This window comes from Anarrhichthys ocellatus, unplaced genomic scaffold, assembly GCF_004355925.1.
Source record: "Anarrhichthys ocellatus isolate YVR2014 unplaced genomic scaffold, GSC_Weel_1.0 scaffold8, whole genome shotgun sequence".
NCBI lineage: Eukaryota > Metazoa > Chordata > Actinopteri > Perciformes > Anarhichadidae > Anarrhichthys > Anarrhichthys ocellatus.
The window spans coordinates 8,810,263-8,835,235 of NW_022280038.1; the positions used below are offsets into that span (position 1 = coordinate 8,810,263).

At 45.0% G+C, this 24,973-nt stretch overlaps 3 protein-coding genes across 5 annotated transcripts in view; 1 reads left to right on the plus strand and 2 right to left on the minus strand.

Annotated features, from left to right (window-relative positions):
* Window positions 1-414: 414 nt before the first annotated feature.
* On the minus strand, window positions 415-12,712 carry ttc17 (tetratricopeptide repeat domain 17). Its single transcript, XM_031848476.1, has 25 exons — window positions 12,519-12,712; window positions 11,885-11,974; window positions 11,436-11,605; window positions 11,183-11,294; window positions 10,265-10,396; window positions 9,985-10,094; window positions 9,683-9,830; window positions 8,517-8,656; window positions 7,894-8,054; window positions 7,612-7,724; window positions 7,271-7,423; window positions 6,903-7,018; window positions 6,586-6,739; window positions 6,372-6,443; window positions 5,561-5,785; window positions 4,767-4,986; window positions 3,348-3,467; window positions 2,727-3,031; window positions 2,469-2,622; window positions 2,227-2,347; window positions 1,957-2,116; window positions 1,295-1,378; window positions 924-1,043; window positions 684-827; window positions 415-585 (listed from the first exon to the last, which is right to left on the minus strand). The coding sequence occupies exons 1-25, from the start codon at window positions 12,687-12,689 to the stop codon at window positions 454-456; spliced, it is 3,627 nt and encodes a 1,208-aa protein (XP_031704336.1). The 5' UTR covers window positions 12,690-12,712; the 3' UTR covers window positions 415-453.
* A 164-nt stretch (window positions 12,713-12,876) lies between these two features.
* On the plus strand, window positions 12,877-19,881 carry traf6 (TNF receptor-associated factor 6). Of its 3 annotated transcripts, none has more exons than XM_031848479.1 (8): window positions 12,877-12,980; window positions 14,172-14,488; window positions 14,598-14,748; window positions 15,178-15,336; window positions 15,452-15,523; window positions 15,794-15,871; window positions 15,973-16,299; window positions 17,379-19,881. In XM_031848479.1, exons 2-8 carry the CDS (start codon window positions 14,172-14,174, stop codon window positions 17,982-17,984), a joined length of 1,710 nt encoding a protein of 569 aa, XP_031704339.1. In that variant the 5' UTR covers window positions 12,877-12,980; the 3' UTR covers window positions 17,985-19,881. The 3 variants fall into 3 exon arrangements, with proteins under 3 accessions (XP_031704339.1, XP_031704338.1, XP_031704337.1); XM_031848478.1 differs by having other exon boundaries at window positions 12,881-13,084; XM_031848477.1 differs by having other exon boundaries at window positions 12,881-14,488.
* Window positions 19,882-20,117: 236 nt separating this feature from the next.
* The window catches only part of trpm5 (transient receptor potential cation channel, subfamily M, member 5), a 22,249-nt gene continuing 17,393 nt past the window's right edge, over window positions 20,118-24,973 (minus strand). Inside the window, exons 18-26 of the mRNA XM_031848475.1 lie at window positions 23,756-23,874; window positions 23,440-23,572; window positions 22,670-22,844; window positions 22,363-22,531; window positions 22,031-22,209; window positions 21,680-21,812; window positions 20,897-20,969; window positions 20,660-20,750; window positions 20,118-20,539 (exon numbers count right to left, since the gene is read on the minus strand). Of these exons, the coding sequence (XP_031704335.1) occupies window positions 20,412-20,539; window positions 20,660-20,750; window positions 20,897-20,969; window positions 21,680-21,812; window positions 22,031-22,209; window positions 22,363-22,531; window positions 22,670-22,844; window positions 23,440-23,572; window positions 23,756-23,874 (1,200 nt within the window). The 3' untranslated portion in view covers window positions 20,118-20,411. The remainder of the gene's footprint in view (window positions 20,540-20,659; window positions 20,751-20,896; window positions 20,970-21,679; window positions 21,813-22,030; window positions 22,210-22,362; window positions 22,532-22,669; window positions 22,845-23,439; window positions 23,573-23,755; window positions 23,875-24,973) is intronic.

Consider the following 24,973-nt stretch of genomic DNA (forward strand, 5'->3'; position numbering starts at 1 on the left):
TGCTTATTATTCCACCTCCAAGTACCAAAATGTCTTCAAGAAATGACGATGTGTGTTCCAATTAGCACAGATTGAAATCAAAATGTTGCAGAAGAACTAACTGGAATTTGCGAACCTTATTTGGTTTTATTCGCCTTCCATTTTTTTGTGGAACCTAGAAAAAAACAATCATAACCTCTTGATTGTTAGAGAACAAGAGGTCCTGCATTTGACATATACGTCGTGGGGCACAATTATCTACAGTTGACATTTCAAACCTAATTCTTTTGGGGAGTTAGAACCCAGGTTCTACTGATATGAATCTTGATACCTCACCTTTAACCACATCTACATTTCTTGCACTTTTATTTTGTGCTACTTATCTGCGGTCTTCAGATGGGTGCGTGTCTGTCTGAGTGTTCGTTATCTGGTGTGTGTGTGTGCATGACGGTGGGGTGTTCCTGGCTCGGTGATTTAGGGCTGACGGCGTTCCTTCTTGGTGAGCAGGTAACACTGAATGGTTCTTAGTCGATCTTTGGCGGGGGCGAACTCGGGCTGCAGCTTCAACGTGGACTCGTACCAGCGCATGGCTTTCTCAAACTCCTCCTGTCGTCGAGAAAAACACAACAACCACGTCACCATCGGGACGTTTGAAACCCAAAGGACGTTCAGACAGTAGGAGAAAATGTGATAGCAGCCATTACCATTGCGATGTAGACGTTGGCGAGGGTAAAGTGGTTCACGACGAAGTGCGGGGCGATTTCTACCGCCATGCGGGCGACTGTGAGAGCGTCCTCCCACAGACGAGCGTTCTGGAAGATGTTGGCCAGGCTGATGAGGGGCACGTCCTGGTTCAGGAAACAAAAGAATGTATTTTCATGTTTAAAACAATCCTCTGTTCAGTATAAGTAGCAGGTAGGTTACCTGCTGATAGGCTAACTTGCCTTCATGTGATGGGGGGCGTAGTTGAGGGCCTGTCGCAGGCAGTCGATGGCTCTCTTGCCTTGACCTTTCACCCTCCAGTACAGTGCAGCCATGCTGGATAACACCCATGATGTTTGATTCTGGAGGAGGATAAACGATGAATCAACAGAACAGTAAAAACACGAATAATATGGTCATTGCATCTTTAGAAATCAGAAAATCTACTTCGATCTTCTTGGCATTTCGCCGGTTTCCTCGGAGTAGATTTCGCAGAAATAATGGCTGCGATTATTTCATTTTCTGAAAAACCTATATTCAGAGAATCTTGTCTAAACGTGCATCGTTTGAATACAAAAGGTTGTCTTTAACGTAGAGATGTGAGGGCTCTTACCTTCTCCAGGACTTTAGCGATGCGCGTTCCCACCTGCTCAAAGGACTGAGGAGAGAACTTATCTTTGCCGAGGTTCTGCAGGACCTGGAGGTCAGAGACACACACATGGGACTATTACCTGAGAGGTGATCATTTCATAACAGTCTGTCAATCACGTCAGTCTTCCTACAGTGTAGAACTCTCAAGTGATTTTACATCAGTAGCATGCATCTACACCTGTTGCATGTTCTATTAATTCAGATGAACTACTGTGTATACCCCGCTGGACCTTTTAATATATTAGTAATACAGCTAATGAACCAAAATATTTATGATCATCATCAGCTATATCTAATTAGTGTAACATTTGGCTACTTAGAAGTCTTTTATAATAGTTATATGGGAATAGACTAGAGAGAGAGAGAGAGAAAGAGAGAGAGCCCCATCTACAGTCCTCAGTAATATAATTTCCCGCAGCATCATGAAAGTAAATGTTGTGAACTTCTCCCAGCAGACTTTAAACAAAGTGTTTTTTCTTATGAGCATGTTCAACATGTTCACATTGGTTTTGATTTGTCCTTCTGTTTCTCTATCATTGTGACCACACATTAACGCCGCTGTTGGAACATACGGTTTGCGTATAGAAAGAGAAGAGTGTGCATGTTCATTCAGCCTGGGCCTACCTCACGCAGCTGGCTCTCTCCAGTGTAGTGGATGGCGGCCCGATTGGCCACCCCGGCCAGGTGGTCGAGGGTGTGCATACTGGCAGCTAGGTTGGCGTTGCATAAAGGTTCGGCAGCTGGCTCCTGGAGAGGAGTGGCAAAGTCTATGTGCTCTGTGATGCTGGAAAAAAGGGAAAAATCAGACATCAGACTAACAGGATTTACTGTATTTTGGTTGTTGATATGCTGTGATGGAAGATGAGAATGTGACCTGGACAGTGAGAGTCTTACTCAATGTTCTTGGCGGAAACAGCCAACCAGGTGCTCGCTACAGTGGTGAGGTCTACCCTTCGTGTCCGCTGGCACTCCTCCGGCCCCGGCCAGCCAAGACTTGTGTAGTCCCTCCAGCGACCTGCTCAGAAACACACAAACAAAACCAAAGACGTCTCTTTTAGTTGTCCAGCACCTCAGTGTTGTATTTGTGCGTTCATGCTGTTGTAAAAAAAGAAAAGAAATGCAGCTGTATTTGGTACCTGCAGGGCCAGGCGATGGGATAGTCGGCCCGCTTATCTCCAACACAGAGTGTCCTCCAGGCAGCGACTCCCCGCTCTGGCCGTCATCACTGATCGCAACGCTCTCCGTCCCGTCCACCTTAGCCTTCCTCACCCGCTTCACCTGGAAGGTGATCTGGTGAACGAAAGCCATTCAGTTCGGCTTTGAGCGCTCCAGTCCCCCAGGTCTCACCTGCTTTGGTGAATCGATACTGTATAAGGACGGGCATGCACACGTACCCACTCGGCTCCCTCGTCGTCCTCACAGTTTCCGAAGCAGGGCCCGCCACCGGCACGGGCGCCCATGACGCGGTCGTTCTTTAGCACCCGGATACCCCGCAGGTCCCCGCGCTTGCCCCCGACATCCAGCGCTCCCTCAAAAGCCCCCATCAGGTCCTCCTTCAGCTGCCACTCCTCCTCCCCTTCTGCTCCTCCTCCTCCTCCGCCGCCAAATGGCGTGGGCATCTGAGCTGCTCCGGAGGCCGAGGGAGAAGCCCGCTGCTGTCCAGCTGCTTCACCTGACCCGTTGGTGTCCAAGATAACCTCTGAAGAGGGAACAACAAGGGAATAAATACGAGTGGTGTCGAGCTCCAGGAGCACTTAGCAAAAATGTTCAGGACAGAAACACCCCATTAGAGCCGGATAATGATATTTTTCACAGCGGTAAATTAAGCCAACGGACATGTGAGACGGTGGTGGTGTTATTCTCAATGACATTTAGTCAGTTAACTCAGGATAATGATACTATTAACGGACATCACTGACTGAATAAACGAGCCAGAGATCATGCTTGCAATCATTGAAATGAATTGTATGAAGTTTTATTTTGCCACTGGATGCGTCACTAAATCATGTTCGTACTCTCAAAGAGCAGGGAGTCCTCCATGGCAGAAATGGCCGGTGCGTCCTGCTTGTCTTCGCTGGCGTCCCATTCCTCCAGCTGTATCCCGAGGTCCTTCTCAGCCCTGCAGGCAGCGCCCTCTGATCAACACAAGTCAGGTTCAGACACACTTCTTATGGAAAAGGAGCTGCAGCAGGCAATGAAACGCATGCATCTATAATCAAACTGATTAAGAAAGACTGATTAGAAGACAGGTGACAAACAGTGACGTTAAATGTATTTTTATTATTGTATTTTATTGACTTGAACAATCAGCCCACTCTTATGAGGGATATGATGTAATCGTAATGTTACTACAATTCTCTCCTGGACAGAAAGTGACGCATCTTATATTTGGAGACAACAGAAACTACGTTTGTTTTTATTTTGGAACACCTCCCCCTCTCTCCCTCTCCCTCTCTCTCTCTGGTCTGAATGTACTCTAGCAAAGCTCAGATAACTCCGGCTGTAGCTGGACAGACACTCGATGTGTGCAGTTGATTACTGGATGTCACAATCTTAAAGGAGTCGTGGAGGAGACCCATGAAAACTGCTGTGTAGGTGCAAGAGACACCACGGATGGCGCAACATTTAACCCTGTGGGGCCATTTCTCAACCGCAGTAGTTGGCTATCAGACAAGAATATGTATGATGTTGTTTTTCCTAAAAAGACAGAGAGCCCAAATTATTACCACCTGATTGACTGCAGCAATACCTGCAGCGACTATGAAATGTAACCCGAGAAAGATTTGTGTATATAAACCTTTTGCCCTAACGCTGAGGCGGGTGTGTGTTTTCTAAGTGCTTATGCGACCTCATGTAGCAGCCGTGCTTTATGGGAGCAATATTTAGCTTTGCAGAGTAAAATATAGACCCTTCTAAATTTGGCATCAGCTATTTTCTGCAGTCTAAATTATTAAGTGGCAAAATTTCTCCACTTCAAAGCACTTTTCTCTTCACTCCCACTGACGTGAATAAAGAAGAAGGTGCGGCCTCTGTTCACATTAGAAGAGCAACATACTACTTGCTTCTCACGGCTACTCCTGCAGCTTCAAAGGACAGGTGTGTGTGTGTGTGTGTGTGTGTAGGTGTTCACAGCTCAATGCAGGTAGCTGGTAGAGCTATCTTTCTGCTACAGCTACAGGATTATTACTGCTCTGTCCCTGCATGTTTGTATTGAGAAACTCTCAGTCTCAGAGTCTAATGATGCAATTGTTAGGCCTTTGGTTTAGCTCCCAACAGTGTCTCAAAATCCCTAAATCTTAGTTAACAGTATAGCTGCATGCTCCAACAGAAATCTGGGAGTGCCCCCCTGTAAGTAGTAAAGTTAAGTAAGTGACATTCGGAGGAAACAATCCATTGTACTTCGGAGAGAGGGAGTGTGCATTTGATTGACTTACGTGAGCAGGGCTGTCGCTGGGACAGGTTGTAGAGGAAGGGGTAGAACTGCAGACAGCGCAGCAGAGGGAGGCTGCTGCGACACTGCTCACAGCCAGCAAAGGAGGAGAAGGAGGAGGAGGAGGAGAGGGCCATCACCAGGATCTGGCGGAACAAAGCCAGAGCACCTGTGACGTTGCCCTTAGCCAACTGCACGCTCACCATGCTGAGCAGGGAGTGGGGCTGAGGGAGGGAGGGAGGGAGGGAGGGTGGGGGCAAAACAAAAACATTAGCTGCTGGGGAACATACGTGGGAACTCACATTCAGCTTGAGCAGATAGATGTATCTCCTATAACAGATAAAGGGACAAAAGCAACGTACGTGCATGAATTCTTGTGCACTTTAGCAGCTCCGGTTCCTACATATATTCTACCTGCTGTTCATCAACATGCATCCTTTTACCGCTACAAGTCCCTGTGTGGATGGCTTCATTTAACAAGATGTTGGAAAGTTCTCTATTGATCTTAGTTAATGTTGACTCAACAGCATCTCGCAGATCCTGCACATGTTCGGGACAAACAGTTTAAACCTTCCCACGGTACTCTTTGTGGGTTGAAACAGGGAGAATCTACAGACCACTGGAGAGGACTACATTCATATTCATGTTTATAGAACCACCTCGAAATGATGAGTGAAGTGGCACAATATACTGCTGGATGCCTCAAAGTGACAAAGGGTACAGTGGGTGTGGGTACAGTGGGTTGCCAAACCCAGTGGGTGGTCAAACCCAGCAGGTAGTGTGCCGATGTGCCTTTACCTCCGATGCATTGACAGCCAACGCTTGCTCCAGCAGTGTTTGCGCGTGGGTGGTCAAGCCGTGGTGCAGCAGCAGGTTAGCGGCGTTGGTGAGGGACAAGTGGCGGTGGGGGGGTGCGGCTGAGCGCAACACTTGGCGCAGGCACTGCAGGGCACGGCTGGCATTGCCTTTGGCCCGCCAGAATAGAGCCGCCTCATTGTGGAGCAGCCAGCGGGGCACGGCGGCCTACACAAACAAACGTCTGTTAGCTCTGAAGACGAACGACTGAAGACGATTCATAATCAAATTCTCAAATGTGAAATTTAGTGGATTCTTTTTCTCAGCACGACGACTCTAGTACCTAAGTACCTAAGTACCGGTATCGGAGCTGATCCGAGCATATTTTAACAGACCGGTTTGGGGTAAAATGAAGCGGATTCAAATCCTTTCTGTACTGAACTCCACCGTGTGTTGTCCGCTTCAGCCTGCTGGTGTTGCACCGAGGCTCACATTCAGCCCGGCTCTACAGCGCGAGCATTCCGCTCATTATGCGAGATCAAATTAAGAGTGTGTAAAGAAAAAATATTTGATTGCGCCAGTGATTGACTCCGTTTGACACCTGTGTTGGTAAAAATGTGCGAAGCTCGGACAGAAACAAATCTGTAATCTCTCCTCTCTCTTTCACATTAGCAAAGATCAGTTAGCAGCTTCTCCTTTTTAGCCAGCGGAACGTCACTTTTGCAGGTTGAAATGACAAAACGCCACAGGCAGAAGTTCACATCAGCTTCTGCTATGTTGATGGTCGGTGACATTAAAAACTTGGCCCTCTTACTTGTTTCATAGCTTGAGCTATTCTGGAGCCGATCTGCTCCAGCGTCCATCCTCCACTACGTATCTGCAGTACCTGTGATCACACACAGTAACACCAATGATTGGGTATTCTTCTGCACAGTTCCACATACAGAGGCCGGGCATAGTAATTCTGTTAACATTCTGCACATGCTATGCATCCATCTCCACACACAGATAATGAGGCAGACAGAGACCTGGGAGGCAGAGGGATCTGGAAGCGTCTTTTCTTCCAGAGGCCAGTCCAGTGAGGCGGGCAGGAGGGCTGGATATGGTTGGGGGACGGGACCACAGTCTGGCAGAGCTGCCGTCAGAGGACTGCTGCTCCCGTAGAGGAGAAGCGCCACTGGGCTGAATACACACAATAACACAAAGTTATTTTTACGTGGTCAACTCTGGTCGCACAAGCGGACTCTTTTCCAACTTGAACTTCAAATTCTTCAACCTCAAGTGGAACGGAGCTATGCTGCTACTCTATACCCCCCCCCCCCCCCATCCAGGAAGGTGTACTGACCCGAGGCCCTGTGTCTCAGGGGGCAGGTAGTAGGTTGGCAGCAGGTGAGCAGGGGGAACACTCGGGTACTCGTGGGCACAGTCGGTCCTCTGAGGCCACAACCTCTTCTGCGTGTCCTAAAGTGAACACAAAGAAGTAACGAACAGATTTAAAATATCCCACATGCCATTCTGATCAGAGATTGTATATTTGTCCATTACACCTCTACGGGTATACAATTAACACAAATGATAATTGCAGGATTTCTGTAATCTTTGGTTCACAATGAGTGACAATTTCAATCGCTCTAATGTTTCAGAGTCCTCTGCCACTTGTCCTTTTGGTTTGATTTGCTGGTGTAATACCATCCCTGTAGTTCTCTGTCTTGCCTGTGTGTAATCCTGCTGGCGGCCCCAGAGAGCAGCAGCAGGGTCCTGGTCTCCGGACACAGAGGGGTGCAGCTGGGGGGTGGCTGCAGTCTGGTTCGAGTTGCGCTCCGATACGAGCGCCACGCTGGACGCCACCGACACATCCTCCCCAAACTGTGAACAACGAGAGAAACAGACTAAGAACTGAGACACAGAAGCTGAGGTAAGATTTTTCTTTTACTGGTAATATTCCCGCTTGTTTGCTTTAATTGATAAATATCCGCTGGAAGTGAAATGGGATCTCAGGAGAATAACGTGGGCCGACCATCACAAAGTACATTGTAATATCTCAAGAGACTCACCTGGACATAGTGGACATGCTCGAACAGATCGCCTCGGTGGTAGCGCACAGGCAGGTCGAAGGGGCAGTAGAGGCTGCGCTGCTGCTGACCCAGCCGACACATCTGATGGTTCCCTGGAGCACACAAAATTGTTATATATATCCTTTCTTTTTCATATTTAGCATGCTGAATCACAGCCAACATGTTTGTTCTTGACCAGCTAAAGCAATGAGCTTTTCTTCTCTTATGACACACAATAAGACGCCTCTAGGTGTTGTCAGATCTATGAGCGTGGCATCTTACCGAGCTGGGCTTCCTTGGCCATCTGGGTCTCGTGGATAATGTTGCGCAGGATCTGCTCTTCCTGCAGCAGCTTGTGTTTGTCCAGCGCCTCCTGCTGGCGAAGGTAGTGGTCATGCTGCTTCTGGTACTCCTTCAGTTCGTTCAGTGTCCGCTGCAGGGATCTGAAGATATAGGACAATGAGGAAGGCAAATACAGGACAGGCAGGAAAATAAAGTCCATCACGTGACCACCCTACGACTACAGAGACGTTTCTGTAAATCCACACAGACTCTCGGCCAACTCTGGGGACCTGTCTTTTACTTACATACGGACTTCCCCATGGATGGGTTGCAGTGCAAAGAAAATGTCCCTACAGGGAAAATGTATTGTTTTTACTGTTATCATTAAAAAAAAAAATCCCCTTTAATTCAATTTTTAAGACATTTTTAAAACTGAACTGTAAAAAAAAAAAAAAGAGAAAAGAATGCCTTCTCAGATAACCTAACCCAGGATTAAACGTGTGCTATACTGGTAGGCAGAAAGTTTGTTCTTGTTGGTGCCTCACATTTGTGTCCATATATCATTGCGAGTATCTTATCAAACCAAAGTACTTCAGAGAGGGAATGACCGAGCGCCTGCCTACCTGTGCTGGGCTTCCAGGCGCTGCTCCAGCTTTTGCTGACACAGCACAGAGTGTTTCCTCCTCAGGGCCTGCTCGAACCCGGGCTGGGCCTGCAGCGCCTGCTCGTAGCACAGCACCGAGTGGTTGTATTCCCCGAGCATCTGTTCAGACAGCGAGAGAAGGGGAGACGGACACATCGCGGAGACAGCTGAGGTCAAACAGTGATTTGTTTCATGGAGAAATCCCACTGTACTAAAACTAAAAGAATGTAGCCGACTAAACATATATATGGAGGACTACGCGCTGCTGGTAGGAAGCTGTGGGGACTCAAAGAGAAGTGTTGTGTGAATATGAGTTTAGTCAAATAAAGGCGATTCATCTCGCGAATGGTCTGACAATAACAAGCCTCTGGGGGAGCCAGTAGATATCTGGGACAAGACTTCCTTTTCTGCGCTCTGCTCATTGTTTACAGTCTGATTGGCAACTTGAGATACAAGACCAGAGTTGGAGTTTAGAGACGAAGTGTACGACCTGATTGTTTTACAAGTAGCCAGTTTACGAGCTCATTTCAAACCAATAAAAAGCAAATCATCTTCATGCGTTCTGCCTCTTTTCTCCACGCGGACTGTTTACCTGCATTCAACCAAAGCCTTCTCTGACGTGATTGGTCGACACTCCTCAGACTACAAAAGCGGGAAACCAGAACGCTTTCAATACCAGAATCTTGTCCCATTGCCTCTGGATTCTACATATGAATGCAGAGTCTGTTTATAGAGATTAATAAAGTCCCTACACAAGTATAAAAGTCTTGGATGGCAATATGCTGCATCTTCTATATATACTGACCAGTGCGAAAAGAATATGCTAGTAGCAGAATTCTGTCTCATTGGTGTTATGGGAGTCCTGAAAGCCAACTACAGATGGTGAGATAGCAAAAATCAGTGTCAATAAATTTGCCACCATCTTCTTTCCTGTGAGCTAATGTAGTAACAGTAAGAAAGAACAGGAACGAAAGCTTACTACAGTTTACTTAACCAAGTGTGAATTAACTACAGTGTACTGACAAACTACAGAAGCAGTAGCTGTGATCCTGTTAAAGAAACCACACTGAACGGACGACCAGATGCATGTCTGTGGCTTAAATACACACGTGTCTACTGCAGTGGTATCATACGTCTTTGGCTTACAGCATAAATGTTGCCCAAGGTGTAGTGGCCGGTAAACATATCTGACGTAAGGTCCAAGGCAGCGTGGGCAAGAATAGCAGCATCTGCCGAGAAATGGGCGCGGTGCAGGATGTTGGCCATGTTGACCAGGGCTATATCCTTGTGCTCCCTGCAAGGACACACACACACACACGCGCGCACACGCATGCACGCACGCACGCACACACACACACACACACACACACACACGAGACCATGAGAACGTGAACACCTGTGAGCAGTCTCACACCATAAACAGGATACTATTGCGGTGTCGACAGTACCTCGGGGAGAAATGCAGAGCATGCACCACGCAGTCCACCGCCCTCTGAGGCTCGTTCTTCAAGCGCCAGTAAAACGACGCTATGTTGTACAGCACCCAGGATGATGAATTCTGGAACACACAATCGTAAAGATGTGCACACGCACACTATTTTAACCTTTAGGACTCTATAGAATCTTTGTCGTCCCCCCCCCCCAACGTAGTTTTGCTGCATTGACTAATGGACCGTGGTCTTTAATATGTGTATAGTGTAGTGAGGGAGTTGTCCAGGCAGACCTTACCCTCAGTAACTCTTGATGGACGCGATGGCCCACCTCTTCAACACTGCGGCCCAGCTTATCAGACAGTGAATTAAAAATGGGATCCTCCTTAGAGAGCAGTGGGGAGGTCAAGTTCGCCCTCTCCTGCACACCCTGGAACAGATAGAAGTTCAGCTTTAAGTGGAGTTTTAGCATGTGATCGGTCACACAAAGGCGACATCTCTGTTGTGTGCAGAGCATCAATGACTTCACCTGACAGAAGGGCTTACTGAAAATCTCAAGTACTTTTTACAACTACATAAACAAGTCTGAAGAGCTGTGTTTTGAGGGCCTTTTTGAATGACCGTATGTTTTTTAATGGTTTGGTAATGAGTTCCACCGAGCGGGGAAGACAACTGACAACACCCCGTCACCCCAGGTTTGGTCCTTGAGACTTGCAGGAGGTTGGAATCCGCAGACTAGAGGCATATTTAAATATAACACAAACAACCTTGTTGATAAACTGCAACAAAAGCTTTGTTCACTGAAGCCAAACCAGCTTCCCTCTGAGCTCTTCTTCTTTTCAGCTCTGGATTACTGGGATGTGACATATCTAAATGCAGCTGCCTCAGGCCCTTTAGAGTGCATTTCCCATTAAGCGGTCACGCCAGCTTCACACTGGATGCCGAAGAGTTGCAAAACGCAGCGCTGTGTCAATAGTTGCGCAAGCAGTAGCCTGCCTGCTCACACACATTTCTCCACACAGGTAAACAAGTGATTCTTGTGATTTTCAGTAGCTGCTTTCTACAGAGCTAATCTCTGTCCATCTGCTTGTGTGCGTCTACTCGTCACACATATTATTCTCTCCTGTATGCGTCTGTTCTTACACGATTTAAATAATTTCCCACTGAAACTGTAAAATGCCAGATCCACCAAGCTAAAAGTTAAGCCCCTACTCACCCTGAGATGCTGGAAAGCATGGATACTATAAGGTAGTTCAAACACTTTTGCACAGTCAGGCTTTTCTAGATCCGGGGGCAGAGCTGACCGGGAATCGACATAGTCTTCAGGGCTATAGGAGGAGGGCAGAAACATTTCTTTAAGCATAAGCATATAATTACTCTAAACATAATCTAAAGGATGCCTTAACCACTTTACAAAAACATTGTAGAGATAGCAAGAATGTTGTCGTGTTTCACAGAGCAGAGCTTACCTGATGTCTTTGCTTTCCAGGGATATATAAGTGCCATCATAGAGGTCCAGGTCTCCCAGGGGAACCTTAGCCATGACACAGTCTGCATCCTCTTTGTAGTGTCTCTGCTCCAGCCCCGTGTCTCGGTCCTCATTCTCCTCAATGTGGATCTTCTGCGCCACCAGCTGCTTCTGCTCAACCCCAGCCAAGGAGAACAATCAGTGAAGACCAATAAGCATGAGAGATGGACAGTCGACAAGAGTAGGAAATGGTATTCAATGAATAAAGTAGCGATAAAAAGGGTATTTATGATCCTTTTTCCCCCACGGTATTGACAAACTGTTATCTCTTTTCTGCACAAATGAAACTGAAGGAAAGAAACTCATTAGCCAGAATGAGATCCCAAAGAGAAACACACTTTGACAACATCTTTGCACAAGATACTGATTAAATTAAACAAACACACACACCTCCAGCGTCTTGAGGTAGTTAACACGAGTCTCTTGCCTCATGAAAATCACAACATCATGTGGATGCTTCAGATTCAAAGGTGAGTCAACCTGAAAAAAGAAAATATTCATGTCAATCCCACTGAATGCGAATCAACCATCCGATTAATATAAGTATATGACAATAGATTCAAATTATATAGCTAGTCATGCTGGAAATAGCCTTTTCCAACTTTAAAACTTAATCTATTAGAGCATGTAAAGCATGTAATATTAACATTAACACTGTCTTTGTCTCTAGTAGTTTGATGGCAGCTGTCACAAACCGACACTTGACGTTATCATAATAAATAAGCGACGTTAACATGGGCCTGTCATCTTGACATAACACACCTTACGATAACGTCAGATTGAAGGTAATGTTAGCTAGTGGAAGCTAACCGACTTAGCCAAACAACATTATATTTAATGCCACTTGTCTCGCTGTATGTAACATCACTCAAAGCTGGCAAACGGGTCTTGTTGAGATCCGATTTAGCGGCTACAATTAACGTTGACAAACCATAGACGTTACCATTAACGCTAACAAATATAGCTTCGCAAGCTTAGCCACCTAACATTAGCAGGTCGATGAGCTAGCGATAAACTGTCATACTTGTTGTTGGATTTTTCCATCCTCTGTGACAACCCAGTGGGTCGTAGCTCCGCCGGAATCCACTATAAGCACGCAGAGAAAGATGAAAAGCTTCCCCTGAAATGACGTTTTTCGCGAATAGTTGACGCGACGGGGCAAAGACTCAGGACAGATATTCCTGAGGTCCGCCATTTTTTTTTCTGTCTCATTTTTGCTCTGTGGTGGTAACGGTAAGTGCAGCCTCCGGCCAGAAGGGGGCGCTAACCGCCCCGCAAGTGGCAAAAAAACAAACAAACCACACAGCTTGCCGTTTTTGCTATGTGGCAACGGTAAGTGCTGCCTCCGACCACACGGGGGCGCTAACCGTTCGCAAAAGGCAAAAAAACTAAACTCTACAGGTTGCCGTTGATGACGTCTGGAAAAGAAAAACAGGAAATTCTGTAGAAACGAAAAAAGATTCCAGACACTTTCAAAGGCTAAAAGGTAGGTATTATATACGAATATGATCTACTTTCACAGCTTATAGTCAGCACTTGAACGCCGTTGTTTGCTGAAGAGGATGCGTGTGTGCCGTCCCTGCTGTTTCGGTCAGTATCTTTTTCCTCTTAATCGTTCTTTAGCACACCTAAGTTAAGGTTTAAAGTTGCAGTTCCGCATCCAGGGGCATGACTAACTCCTACTAGATCAAGTGACAACACTGCCGACGCTATTCACTGTGTGTCATCATAGTGTGTCTGCTATGGAAATAGTTTGCAACGGTGTCCCCAGTATGAGCTGGGTGCCACTTTAGTGAGGATGTTGAGTCATGCTTACTGTGAAAAAGAATGACATTACACGTTACTTCCCATTATGGGCGTAACGTTATAGCTGTACCTCATTTTAGAGAGTAACGCCAGCTCATGTAACAGTATGAGAAATGCATGTGGTAGCTACACATGTGCTACATTAACATGGCTGCACTGTAATTGTGTTGATATTATTGTGTGCTAAGCAACAAATCCTCAGGATACTTCCTCATGATCAGAAAATATATTCAACACAAGTTCAATATTTAATGTGTCAATGTATTGCCATTTATTTGATTGGAATTTAATGCAAAACCAAAACCAAACCAAACCAAAAACAAAACCAAAACCTCAAGATTTCACATGACCTCACCTCACTGAAACGGGAAACTTGTTCGAAACAAAAAGTAATCGATTATTCAACAATTCAAAATACCTTTTGCTGGCTCCATAAAGCAACCATGGTGTTTACTATCTATGTTATGGTAGAGGATAATGAAATAACACCGCTGCTGTTTTAAAATTTAAGGGTAAAATTAGCTCTGTGTCCCGTTTATCTGTAGCTTAAATGGTGTTAATTTCAGCAAATGATACCAGCGTCTGGCTTGTGATTGTGACGCAGTTCTAAGCCACTTTGTCCAGCTGTTTTCTTGAGGTGTTTCTGTTCCACACAGTTCTTCTTGCAATGCTCTCGTTAGGCGCTTCAACACACCATCCTGTGATACCAAACCTTTCCATCTGTCTTGAATAGAAAAGTCTTTGCTGAGCTTTCTTCAGTACCGATGCCAACTTTGAAAAATAAGTAACATTTACACACAGTATAATAATGCCTTATTTTTTTGCCACTTTCACCCTGATATCCAATGTTTGTTTGTCTCACTCTCCACAGATGGCTTCATTTGAAAGCAATAAGGGAGGTTTGCAGGAGGACAGCTATGAAGGAGCGGTCGGTGGAGAGCTGTCCAGCTGCGCGTTGGCGATGCTGGAAAAGGAACGTGAATGCCTCCTCAGCCCGTCAGAGAGCCCTGGCACCTTCATCAGCAGCACCTCCACCACTCCCGCCCCCCTCCAGGGCTACGATGTGGAGTTTGACCCCCCCCTAGAGAGCAAATACGAGTGCCCTATCTGCCTCATGGCTTTGAGGAATGCCATTCAAACACCCTGCGGTCACCGTTTCTGCAAGAACTGCATTGAGAAGTCTATTCGGTATGCTACTGTGCAGCTCCCTAAAAATATATGTGCCGTGCGTGCGTCGAAAAGATGCAACATGTTGCTAACTCCTGCCGTATTAATTACCGCTTTCCTTGCAAAACAGCGACACAGGACAGAGGTGCCCCGTGGACAACGAAAGGCTGTTAGAAGACCAGTTGTTTCCCGATAACTTTGCCAAGCGTGAGATTCTATCGCTGACCGTTCGCTGTCCGAACTCCGGCTGTGCTGACAAAATGGAGCTCCGGCATTTAGAGGTGAGCATTTTAAGATTCACACGCATCTCTGATTTTGAATGCAGCTCAAACAAGATAAATACAGGAAATAGAAAATTTAAGTTAAAAAGCCAGAATTTGAAACTGCATGGTATGATTTAAAACACATTTAGGTAATTGTGGTTACTTGGATGTTTATACTGTATTGCTCATTGTGGTCAGTTATGGTTGATTCATCACTACTTGTACTCAAGAAGACGTGTCTCTCCCCCTGTCAACACAGACTCTCTCTCTCTTTAATTCCAACATATCCTCTCACTCTGCGTCCTTGTTTTGGCATAAAAGCTGCGTCAGGTGCCAAGTAAAGAAACGGCAATCTTCCTCTGGCGTGGACGATGAAATTGGACCACTGCTGTCTCGCCACAGAATAATATTAACTGCATTGTTTCGATGTCTTACTCCTTCCCCCAGAATCATGTGCCCCGGTGTCAGTTTGCCACCGTGCCTTGCTCGCAGTGCCAGCAGTCGGTGAGAAAGAGCCACCTTGAGGAGCACAAAACAGTGGAGTGCCAAAGGAGACCCATGACCTGTCCAGATTGTGTGGCACACTTTTACTATGAGGAGAGAGAGGTAATGTGGACTCGCTTATCTAACTGCTCCTCTTGCCGTTTTTTTCCGGAATAGTTCTCATCGGAGAAACAGCGAGGATTAGTCCCCTCACAGTCTGTTTTGGTTGCCCCTTCAGCTTCATGAGCAGCAGTGTCCCTTCGCCAGCGTGACGTGCCAGTACTGCGAGATGGATCTCATCAGAGACCAGGTGAGCTGTAACAATGTCTGCCATGAGGGGGGGAGGCAGGCCTCTGGTAAAGTTTTATAGGTGTGAATTGTTAATCATTTAATGTAACTTCTGTTAACAGGAATGGGGAACAATAAGTCCACACACGGTGCATTTGATGACATTTAAATAGTGTTCTGCATGAGACAGGAAGTTGGCTATTTCCAAGAGAGTTCCCTCTTCACATCCGTTACATCCTGATTTAAATAACTAGATATAAGTGAAGCTAAACTGATGATGTTTTTGTTTCAGATTGAGTCTCATTGTGACACCGATTGTCCAAAAGCACCCATCGCCTGTAACTTCAGCACCTTCGGGTGTAAGGAAAGGGTAGGTGATCGGATCCAAATCTCCGACACAGCGTCGAAAAAGAACGATCGTTGAGTGCTCCGTCTGTTGCACGCCCGTTAAAGCGGTTTGCCTCTTTGCAGATGCAGCGCCACAACCTGGCTCAGCACATGCAGGAGTTCACGCAGATGCACATGCGCTACATGGCCGAGTTCCTGCGTGGCCTCAGCCTCAACGGCACCACGCCCAAGTCCCTGTGGACGCTGGGACCTTCCATTTCCTCCGAGGATCAAGGGGCTGCAGCAGCATCAGCAGCGGCCTGTAGTGGGCCAAGAGGAGCTGCGAGCGGCAACGGCAACTGTGCGCCGAGTCAGCCTGCTGAAGAGATTCAGAGGCTCCGGGAGATGGATGGACGGTTGGTGAAGCAGGACCACCAGCTGCGTGAGCTCATCATCCTAAAGGAAACGCAGGTAAAGGACGCCCGTGAGCACAATTATGTGTCATCACAGAATCTGTGAGCACAGTTTGTGATGCGTCTTCCCATGTCTTGGGTCTCTCATATGTATTTGCAGAAATTGAATATGAAGTCATAACACATCAATGACTTTAACTTCCAGTTATTAGATTAATAATATCTGATTGGATTAATATAATAGATCATTTATGAGCTAATGCAGAACTAATTGCTAGTTTTTAGAAGGTAAAGACAAACCAAAGAATCAACACTTGTGTGGTACTCGGTGGCTCATGTACATAAAGGGATACTTCTATATTGTGTACTTTTTTATTGTTTTTATTAGACCCTAGTCATTTGGTGGTAAAGTGTGAAAGAGGAGATGTCAAACCTGCTGTGTAGAAAAATATAGCTCCCGTGAAAGTACGTGATGTTTTATGCCTTCATCAAATCACAGAGTTATATTTTTGGAGTGTCTCCATTTCTTTTCCCAGAAGGCTCAGTTGCTCTCTCTGTTTGAGCACAGACGTTTGAACTGTGTGTCTGCACAGGAGCGAGCTGCGCTTTTTCAGCTCGTTTCTCTCACGATGTACCCTCGTAATGAGGACCCCAAACTTACTGTTCATGCTTCACGTCTATTTTCTTTCGTTTTACACGCGTGAATAGTCCTCTTATCGGTTCGGTTCCTTAGCGATACTCTTATTGGTTCTTTTTGATTATTTTGGGAGAAAAAAAAGACAATTCATTAAGAACAGAACCACATTGGTTTATTATTTTTGTATGTGAACAAATAGTCTTTCTTGAGCAGCAATACAAAAAGTTCCAAAATCTATAAAATACATCCGCAGCTAAACAATTAGCTAAGTGATTAGCTTTCATTTATTGGACTGTTCTTATGATCAAATTTCAATTTTCAGGGGGGCATTTTTAAAGTGATGTCGTGTTGGGCGCTGCCAAAACACAGGTGACCTACACTCAGTACTGTGCCTGAACGCATCCTGTGTGGACACGGATGGAGCTAACTTGCTGCTCAAGCTGCACCTCCTGTGACGACACACACAGTCATGTTAAACTATCGTCCCATGTCCTCCACAGGCTGGCCAGCTGGCAGAGCTCAGGCGCCGAGTGTCGATGCTGGAGGAGACCGTGAAGGACCTGGAGTCGCAGCAGTGTCACGGCATCTTCGTCTGGCACCTCAGAGGTTTCTCCGCCCACCTGCGGAACCAGGAGGCGGGCCAGCCAGTGGTGGAGCACAGCCCCGGCTTCTACACGGGCCGTCCGGGCTACAAGCTTTGCCTGCGCTTACACTTGCAGACCCCCAATGCCCCGCGCTGCTCCAACTTCATCTCCCTCTTTGTCCACACCATGCAAGGGGTATTCGATGGGCAGCTGAGCTGGCCGTTCCAGGGCACCATCCGCCTCGCCATCCTGGACCAGGGCCCAGAGGCTCAGCACCACGTCGAGTTGATGGAGACCAAACCAGACCTGCAAGCCTTCCAGAAGCCCGTCATCCAGCGCAACCCCAAAGGGTTCGGCTACGTCACCTTTCTGCACCTGCATCAGCTGAGTCAGAGAGCCTTTGTTAAAGATGACACTCTGCTCATCCGCTGTGAGGTGACGCCACGTCTTGACAATGTGCTTCACCGTGACGGACCCACTGTGCAGCCCAGAGGACCCGAGGCCTCGGTTTCGAGGGACTAAAGTCAAACTCGTATCTATAATATCACCATCATGCCGAGATGCCAGCACAGCACATCTCCCAGTGTTTAAATACGGCTCAGTTCATTCTGATTAATGGACACCAGGAGAAGAGAAATTGATGTTCACACACATTTAAAATTTGGACACTGCAAGTATGCTAGTATTTATTTGTTCACCGACTTTTAAATGTCTGTGATGTTTGTTTTAATAAATATAAACAGTACGATCCTTTTTAATATATCTGAAATGTACATAGTCACCCGCATGGTACCAACATTTAGCGAGCCTCATAAGTTAAATTTTTGCACGTAGGTATGTTTAATCAGCTCGACATCACCAGTTTAAGATGTGCACTTGCTGAATATTCCTGGAAGACTTTCCGCTCCTGCTCTGGTTGTTGGAGACAGCACTGAATGTTAAATCTGCTAAATTTGAAATTCAGCCCGTTAATATAGCAGCAGACAATTATTTGTTCTAGAAAGATGTAATGAAGTGAGTGAAGTCGCTCTCCCTCTGTGTGTGTGTGTGTGTGTGTGTGTGTGTGTGTGTGTGTGTGTGTGTGGTAATCTGGGCATTTCTGTGCTTTGTATACGTAGCCGGTCCAGCCGCACGTGCTTGTTGGAGCGTGCACCGCTGGCTAGCTCATGGCCGCCACTCTGCACTCATACTAGCGAATACCGCTGAAAAACGCCTTTTTCAACCGCCGGCGTTGTCATCGAAGAGTAACGCCCACCCTACGGTTCCCCCGCAGGTAAACACTGTAGGTCAGCACTGTTTGCACCGCTACCTGATATCCGTTGACTCAGCCGTCAGCATGTTGAGAGCCACGTGGAGGAAAACTCTCAATCATAGAAATGCACTGAATTTGAAATTTAGCACATTTTTAAAGATATGTTAAAGATACCCCTGTGGAGTTTTTTTTTTTGCCCACTAGTGGCGCTATGGAGCAACGGGAACGTTGCTGGGCTGTGTAGCAATTTTGTTGTGGGGGTCCAAAGAGACATTGAGAAAGAGACGTGAAAAAGAAATGAAGAGATGCCACAAACACAAATTACTTCTAAATGCATTTTGAGATCTTAGTCCAACAAAAGTAACACATCTGGAAGAGCTCTAACATCTTGTTTTCATGCCTTTCACGTCCAAAGACATGGAGCTTTTCTTTTCCTGTGTATGTGCCAGGTGAGCAACTTTTATTAGAATGAATATAGAGTGCTATCTTAGAATTCGGGATCCATTTCTTTTAATATATCTACGGGGAACACAAGATGCTGAGAAGTATTACGTCATATCTGATCATGTTCATCAAACAGGAGGAGGGCTACACGACATCCCTCGGTTTCACAGTAGTACACTGGATGTTTCGTGGTGGTAACATGGCAAGAAGCTTGGTAATGTTCACGCAAAGGAGGAAGAACAAGACTACTAGTTGGTGCATGTGTGGGTATTTGGAAACAATGCAAAATATTCTAAAGTCTTCTCTGCAAATGTTTCATTTGTTGCACCTTACCAATGCATTCAGTATATTTTTATGTGTTATATCCACAGGGAACTTTTAAGCACGGCCATTGTAAGGAATAGCAAAACACATTCATGTTTATTCTTTTGACTGTATTCTTCTTAAGGCATCATTGTGACATCAGTAAAAAAAGAGACTTTTTAACATGGAGCTTCTGTTTACAGGGTTTCATCACCCCTGCAGATTTATTACATTACTGCCGTGCATATTGGTCACTAAGTTGCTTTTGACAGATTCACGATGCCTTTCACAAAAGTTCCGACCTCAAACCGATATTTCCACAGCAGACATGAATCTAACATCACGGGTCGGTGTCTTTATTTGAAGCCATTATTCTGCCAGTTCAGCCTTTACATGATGTAATAAATATTGAAACATTTTTTTGTTTTGGTATTGTTTCTCCATCTGTTACTTTGCATTATTATGATGCCATTCAAAGTGATATATCTGTGTCAAAAAATGATTACTGTTAATGTTAACAATTAAATGAGATGTTATATTATCCACCGATGGAAATGGCTCACCTTCACTGTAATGTGTAACATTAGATGTGACTTGAACCTTAAATTAAGACGTCGATTCATGCATTCTTTCCATTTAAACCAAAATGTTATACTTCTTGCTGCCCTAAAGGAACTTATTTCCTATAAGAAATAAAGAAGTACATTTAAAGAAGTCTGGTCTTACAACAACATGATGCCGTATAACCAGAGAGGGATTTAGTGAATTAGTTTATTAAGATATAGCACAAACGTCCCCACAACACTCAAAAACCAGGGAGACATCTGAGAAAACACTTTATTAATTTAAAGTCCATTAAAATCAATTTCCCCTTTCCCCCCCAATTATTGTACCCCAAAATATTACATATAGTATCATAAATAGCTGTCTGCGTGCTACCAGTTAGCGTTTTATTCATCAATGTATGGAAACTTTTTGTTAGCTCCATATCCCGAGTGACCAGGTCTGGCCTCATCCTCTTGTTTGACTTCTCTCTCTGGTTGACTTTGAGGTGCGTCCTTGGTGCTGCTTAGACACACTGAAACGTCATATTGATATTTAGATAGATCAATATACTGTGTATGATCACAGTATATTACTGTTAGAAGAGAACAGTGTTCATGTCTATTGTCACGCGATTATCAGATCTTTGACTCACATGGAGCTCTTGGAGCTTCTTTCCCGCACTTGAGTGTGCTTTGAGCAAAGCACTCTGCCATCCAGGACAACACCTCTCCACAATATCTGACCTAGACAACGGCAGAAATGACCGAGGGTTCATGCAAACTGTCTGTCAGATTACTTACAAAGACAGTGTTATACGAAACAGGCTTAGGAATACGGATCTTTATTATTATTTATTATTTACATGGCGCTGTCACTTTTTCAGATTTACCTGAGCCTCCATGGATACCAGTCGTTTCTCTTGGTCCTTGAACCCACCGACAATCCTCAGCAAGCTCTGAACCCTTGGTCACAAACAAGACATATTCAATGCTGCAATCATCTTTTTTTTTTTTTTTTTACAACTTGGGGGCAGAAGCTACATGCATGTGTTCAGGGACCTCTGGATCTGAAAAGTGAAGCCAATGGCTAAACCTGCAATCTCTCTACTGACCAGCAGGGGGCGACTCCTCTGGTTGTATAGAAGTCTATGAGAAAATGACTACTTCTCTCTTGATTCATTACCTCAGTAAACATTGTAAACATGAGTTTATGGTCTCAATCTCTAGTTTAAAGTCTTCTTCAATACAGCATGATGTTCATTTAGTAAATGATGGTCCATTTAGAGTCAAACAGACCATAAAGCAGGGGATGCTTTAGGGCGGGGCTACACGGTGATTAACAGGTCAGCGTTGTCCATTCTGGGAGTTTACCATGTTTTTGTCTTTGGACTCTAGCCCTTTCATTGTGTTTTCATGAACGTTAGTTTTTAAATTTCTGGTCGCCTAAAAATTTTATTCAACAACCAGTTGTACTTAGCTCCACCCTCTCATGTCATTTCTGGTTGCAAAAAACTAAGATGACGGCGGCCAAAAATTCGTCAAACCGATGGGTGACGTCACGGTGACTACCTCCACTTTTCACATACAGTCTATGATAGTGTCCAGTGTGGTTATCATACTGTCATACTCCTACCATATGACAGTTTTTACAAAAATTACAAAACAACCATTACTTCGAGGAGGTACTCTTGAGTCTCTCCTCACTGCTCTCCCAATGCTGGCGCTCCAGTTTGGCCAGGTAGTTCTCTTTCTGCACCGTCTCCCAAGTTATCAGCCTCTGGTCTAGCCCCGCCGGCAGCTCCCTCTCTAGCAAAACACATACACAGACATACACAAGGAGGCAGTCCAATAACCAATTAAGCAACAGGCAATTCCCTTGCATAGAGAATAGATAAACACACAGCTTGTTTTTCAGTATTTCTTTTCATGTTAATTTAGCCCGATAAGCCACAGTGAACTATTTCTATCTCCTTGAAATAATGTACAATGGCTTCCTAATGAAAGTATGAATATAACCTTCATACCAAGATGCTCCTGCTTGGACGCGGGCTGTTTGAACAGGCTGAGGAGGAGCTGAGATAGGTGGCTGATGATGATGAAGGGCGGGGCCAGTGCCGGACGGCTGTGGTATTCCACGATCAGGTTGTATCTCTGGAACTTCCAGAAGATGTCTGTGTTGCCCTGCACAACCTGGAATGTGTAGCTGCAAATGGCAAAAAAGAAGCGCGAAAAAGACAAAAAAATCAGTTTGTGTTTTTGATTTGTTTTTACTTACAAAGAAGCCACTAGCATGTGTCAACGCATGTCGTCGGACAGACAAACATGTGGAGGGTTTTCTGGATTCCCCGCCTCTGACCTGAACATGGCAATGAGCAGGTTCAGCAGCAGGACATTGGTGACAAGAAGGAAGATAACCAGCAGCAGGATGACCAGCCAGTTGGCGTAGATGTTGGGACACGGCGGACGCAGGCCCATGATAATCTCCTCTGAGTCATTGGTGCAGTTGATTTCAGGCATGCGAGCAGCTGTGCTCCGTTAAATGAAGAAAATTAGATTAGAAGACATCAGGATGACGGTAAGCATCGCTGATCGCATAAATGAATATAAAAACAGCATCTTACACATTTCAAAAGTTGCAGAAATTAACATCTGCTGTAATTTACCATCTATTTCCTCCAGGGGGATCTGGCCAAAAATGTGCAGGTAAGGGCGGTACAAGGCCCTCCGAAACACCCAGTCAATCCTCGGGTCGTTGGGGTGGAGAAGAGCCTGGGTGGCGACGCCGTACGCAATCATCCACACGCTCAGGAAAAAAAGGAAGAAGAAAACGTCCTTCATCTGTAAAGGAGAGAAAAAAACATGTTTTTTATCTTCTCAATGGGCTACACAAGGTCTGCATTGACTACGTTTACATGCACATCCTTGCACTAATAATATCATTTACATGCAGCCTTTTGTACTCTAATTAACGTAACCGTTGGCGGACTGTTTGATTGTGCGAACACAGCCTTCGTCTTTCATTCCTTCAACCACCTTCTTGAAAAGGTCGGCGTTGAGATATGTGAGCATATCCAAAAGCCTGCTTATATCCAAGTACTTACGACTAGAAATGTGGGCTTTTCTTTCGGGCATGCATCTCCGCAAACTGTTGGTGTTGTTGGACAACTATAAAAAGCATTACTTAAAAGGCCTCAGTTTTTGGGGAGGGGAACTTAAAGAGGCAGGCGCTAAAACGGAGCATTTCAGACAGAGGGTGAATACAGACATATTTAGACAGTATGAGAAAAACAAAGTGCTTTTTTAACATTAAAGCATGTAAACATGTCCTAGGAGAAATCCAAAAAGAAGTTTGAACCTGAAAACGAGCATGGCATGTCCCCTTTAAAATGTTCATAATTACAATGTTTGGGTAATACTGCTCTGTTCTGCTCACCATTCTTTCCACAATGATGATCTTGGGGCCCAGCTGCTTATGAATGGCGAAGATGTGGATCAGACGGAGAGTGAACACCATGAAGTCGATCGCCAGAACTGTCCTTCCTGCCTCATACGTGTCCTTAACCATCCTGCAAAATGAAGCAAAGAAAGAAATTACCGTTTGGTTTATTCCTTCTTCCCATTCAGTAATTCATTCATGCAATCGCTCTTTTGTTTTAAATGCTCTATTCTAAGCCATCATAACAAACCTAGAGCCTGTCGTGTCATGTTATATTTCTCCAGTGTCATCGATGCACTTTAATGCCAGTTACCTGCATGAGACCCCGACAACAAAGAGTGAGATGGCGACCATGTCACACTTGTTCCAGTTGTCCTCTACGTACAGTTTGAACTTCTTCAAGATGCTCATCTCTTCGTCCGTGAAGAAGCTCTGTGTCAGAGAACATAGTTCACGCATGACTATAATTATTTGTACATTTTTGAAAAATAAAAAAAGGTAGTTCATTAGAAAATCAGAGTCCTTTTCCAGCAACTTTATATATTTGGAAAAGTGTGACGTGAAATGCTTTCCCGTTGCAAGACTAAGTCTCGCTTTCATTTCTATTTTCTACTGTTATGTTCATATTTCTTTCATCCAACATTCTGTGCTTTTGTAGCATAAGTAATTTGGTAGAAAGTGATATTACAGTATTGTTTTGTTGTAAGAGAAATACAACTTTAAAAGATGCTATGGGACTGAAATATAAATATAACTTAACAAAGATGTTTCTAAATGTAGGTTCTGTGGTCCTGTACATTTTCCCGTTCATATGTAAATATTTATATTTATTTATTATTCTTTAAAGCACTAATATTTTTCTCTGACAGGTCAGACGCTGGAGTCCTATTTTGTCCTGCGGGGACTAAAGGGAGTTAGCAGGTGCACAGTCCTGCTTCTTTTGAAGCACCTGCATGTGTCCCAACAATCCTGTAAAATGTCTCTCGCACTTAAGAGTGTGAGGTTGAGTTGTCTCCTGTGGTTTGAACAGGGAAACCTGTAAGTGCATCAAGAGCGGCTGCTTGGTCCCTCGATGGGGCAGTTGGTTGGAGAACAAGCTGAGGGAAGTATGCTGTGTTCATAAAGTGGTAGACTGCTGCGTAAGCCCCGGCTGTACTACAGCAAAGCCCGACATGATGACCGAATACTCAAAGTACCAAGCAAGACACAGTTGTCCTAATCAGCAGCACGATCACAACGGCTACGGTGCCGTGTAAAAGGATTTACCCTCTTTGGTGTTTATATTGATTTTTATTTTGCTGTCATGTAACGGAGCTACACAAAATGGTCAAAACTGGTGACGTGAAATGAAAACAATGACTTGTTTTAAAAGATTCTAAAAGATAAAAAACTGAAAAGGGGTTTTGTTCTGAAGCCCCTAAATAAGATCTGATGCTACCAAGTACCTTTACACAATTAGTTAAATAAAGTCCACCTGTGTGCAATCTAAGTGTGACATGATCAGTCTCATGATCTCAAGTATATATATATA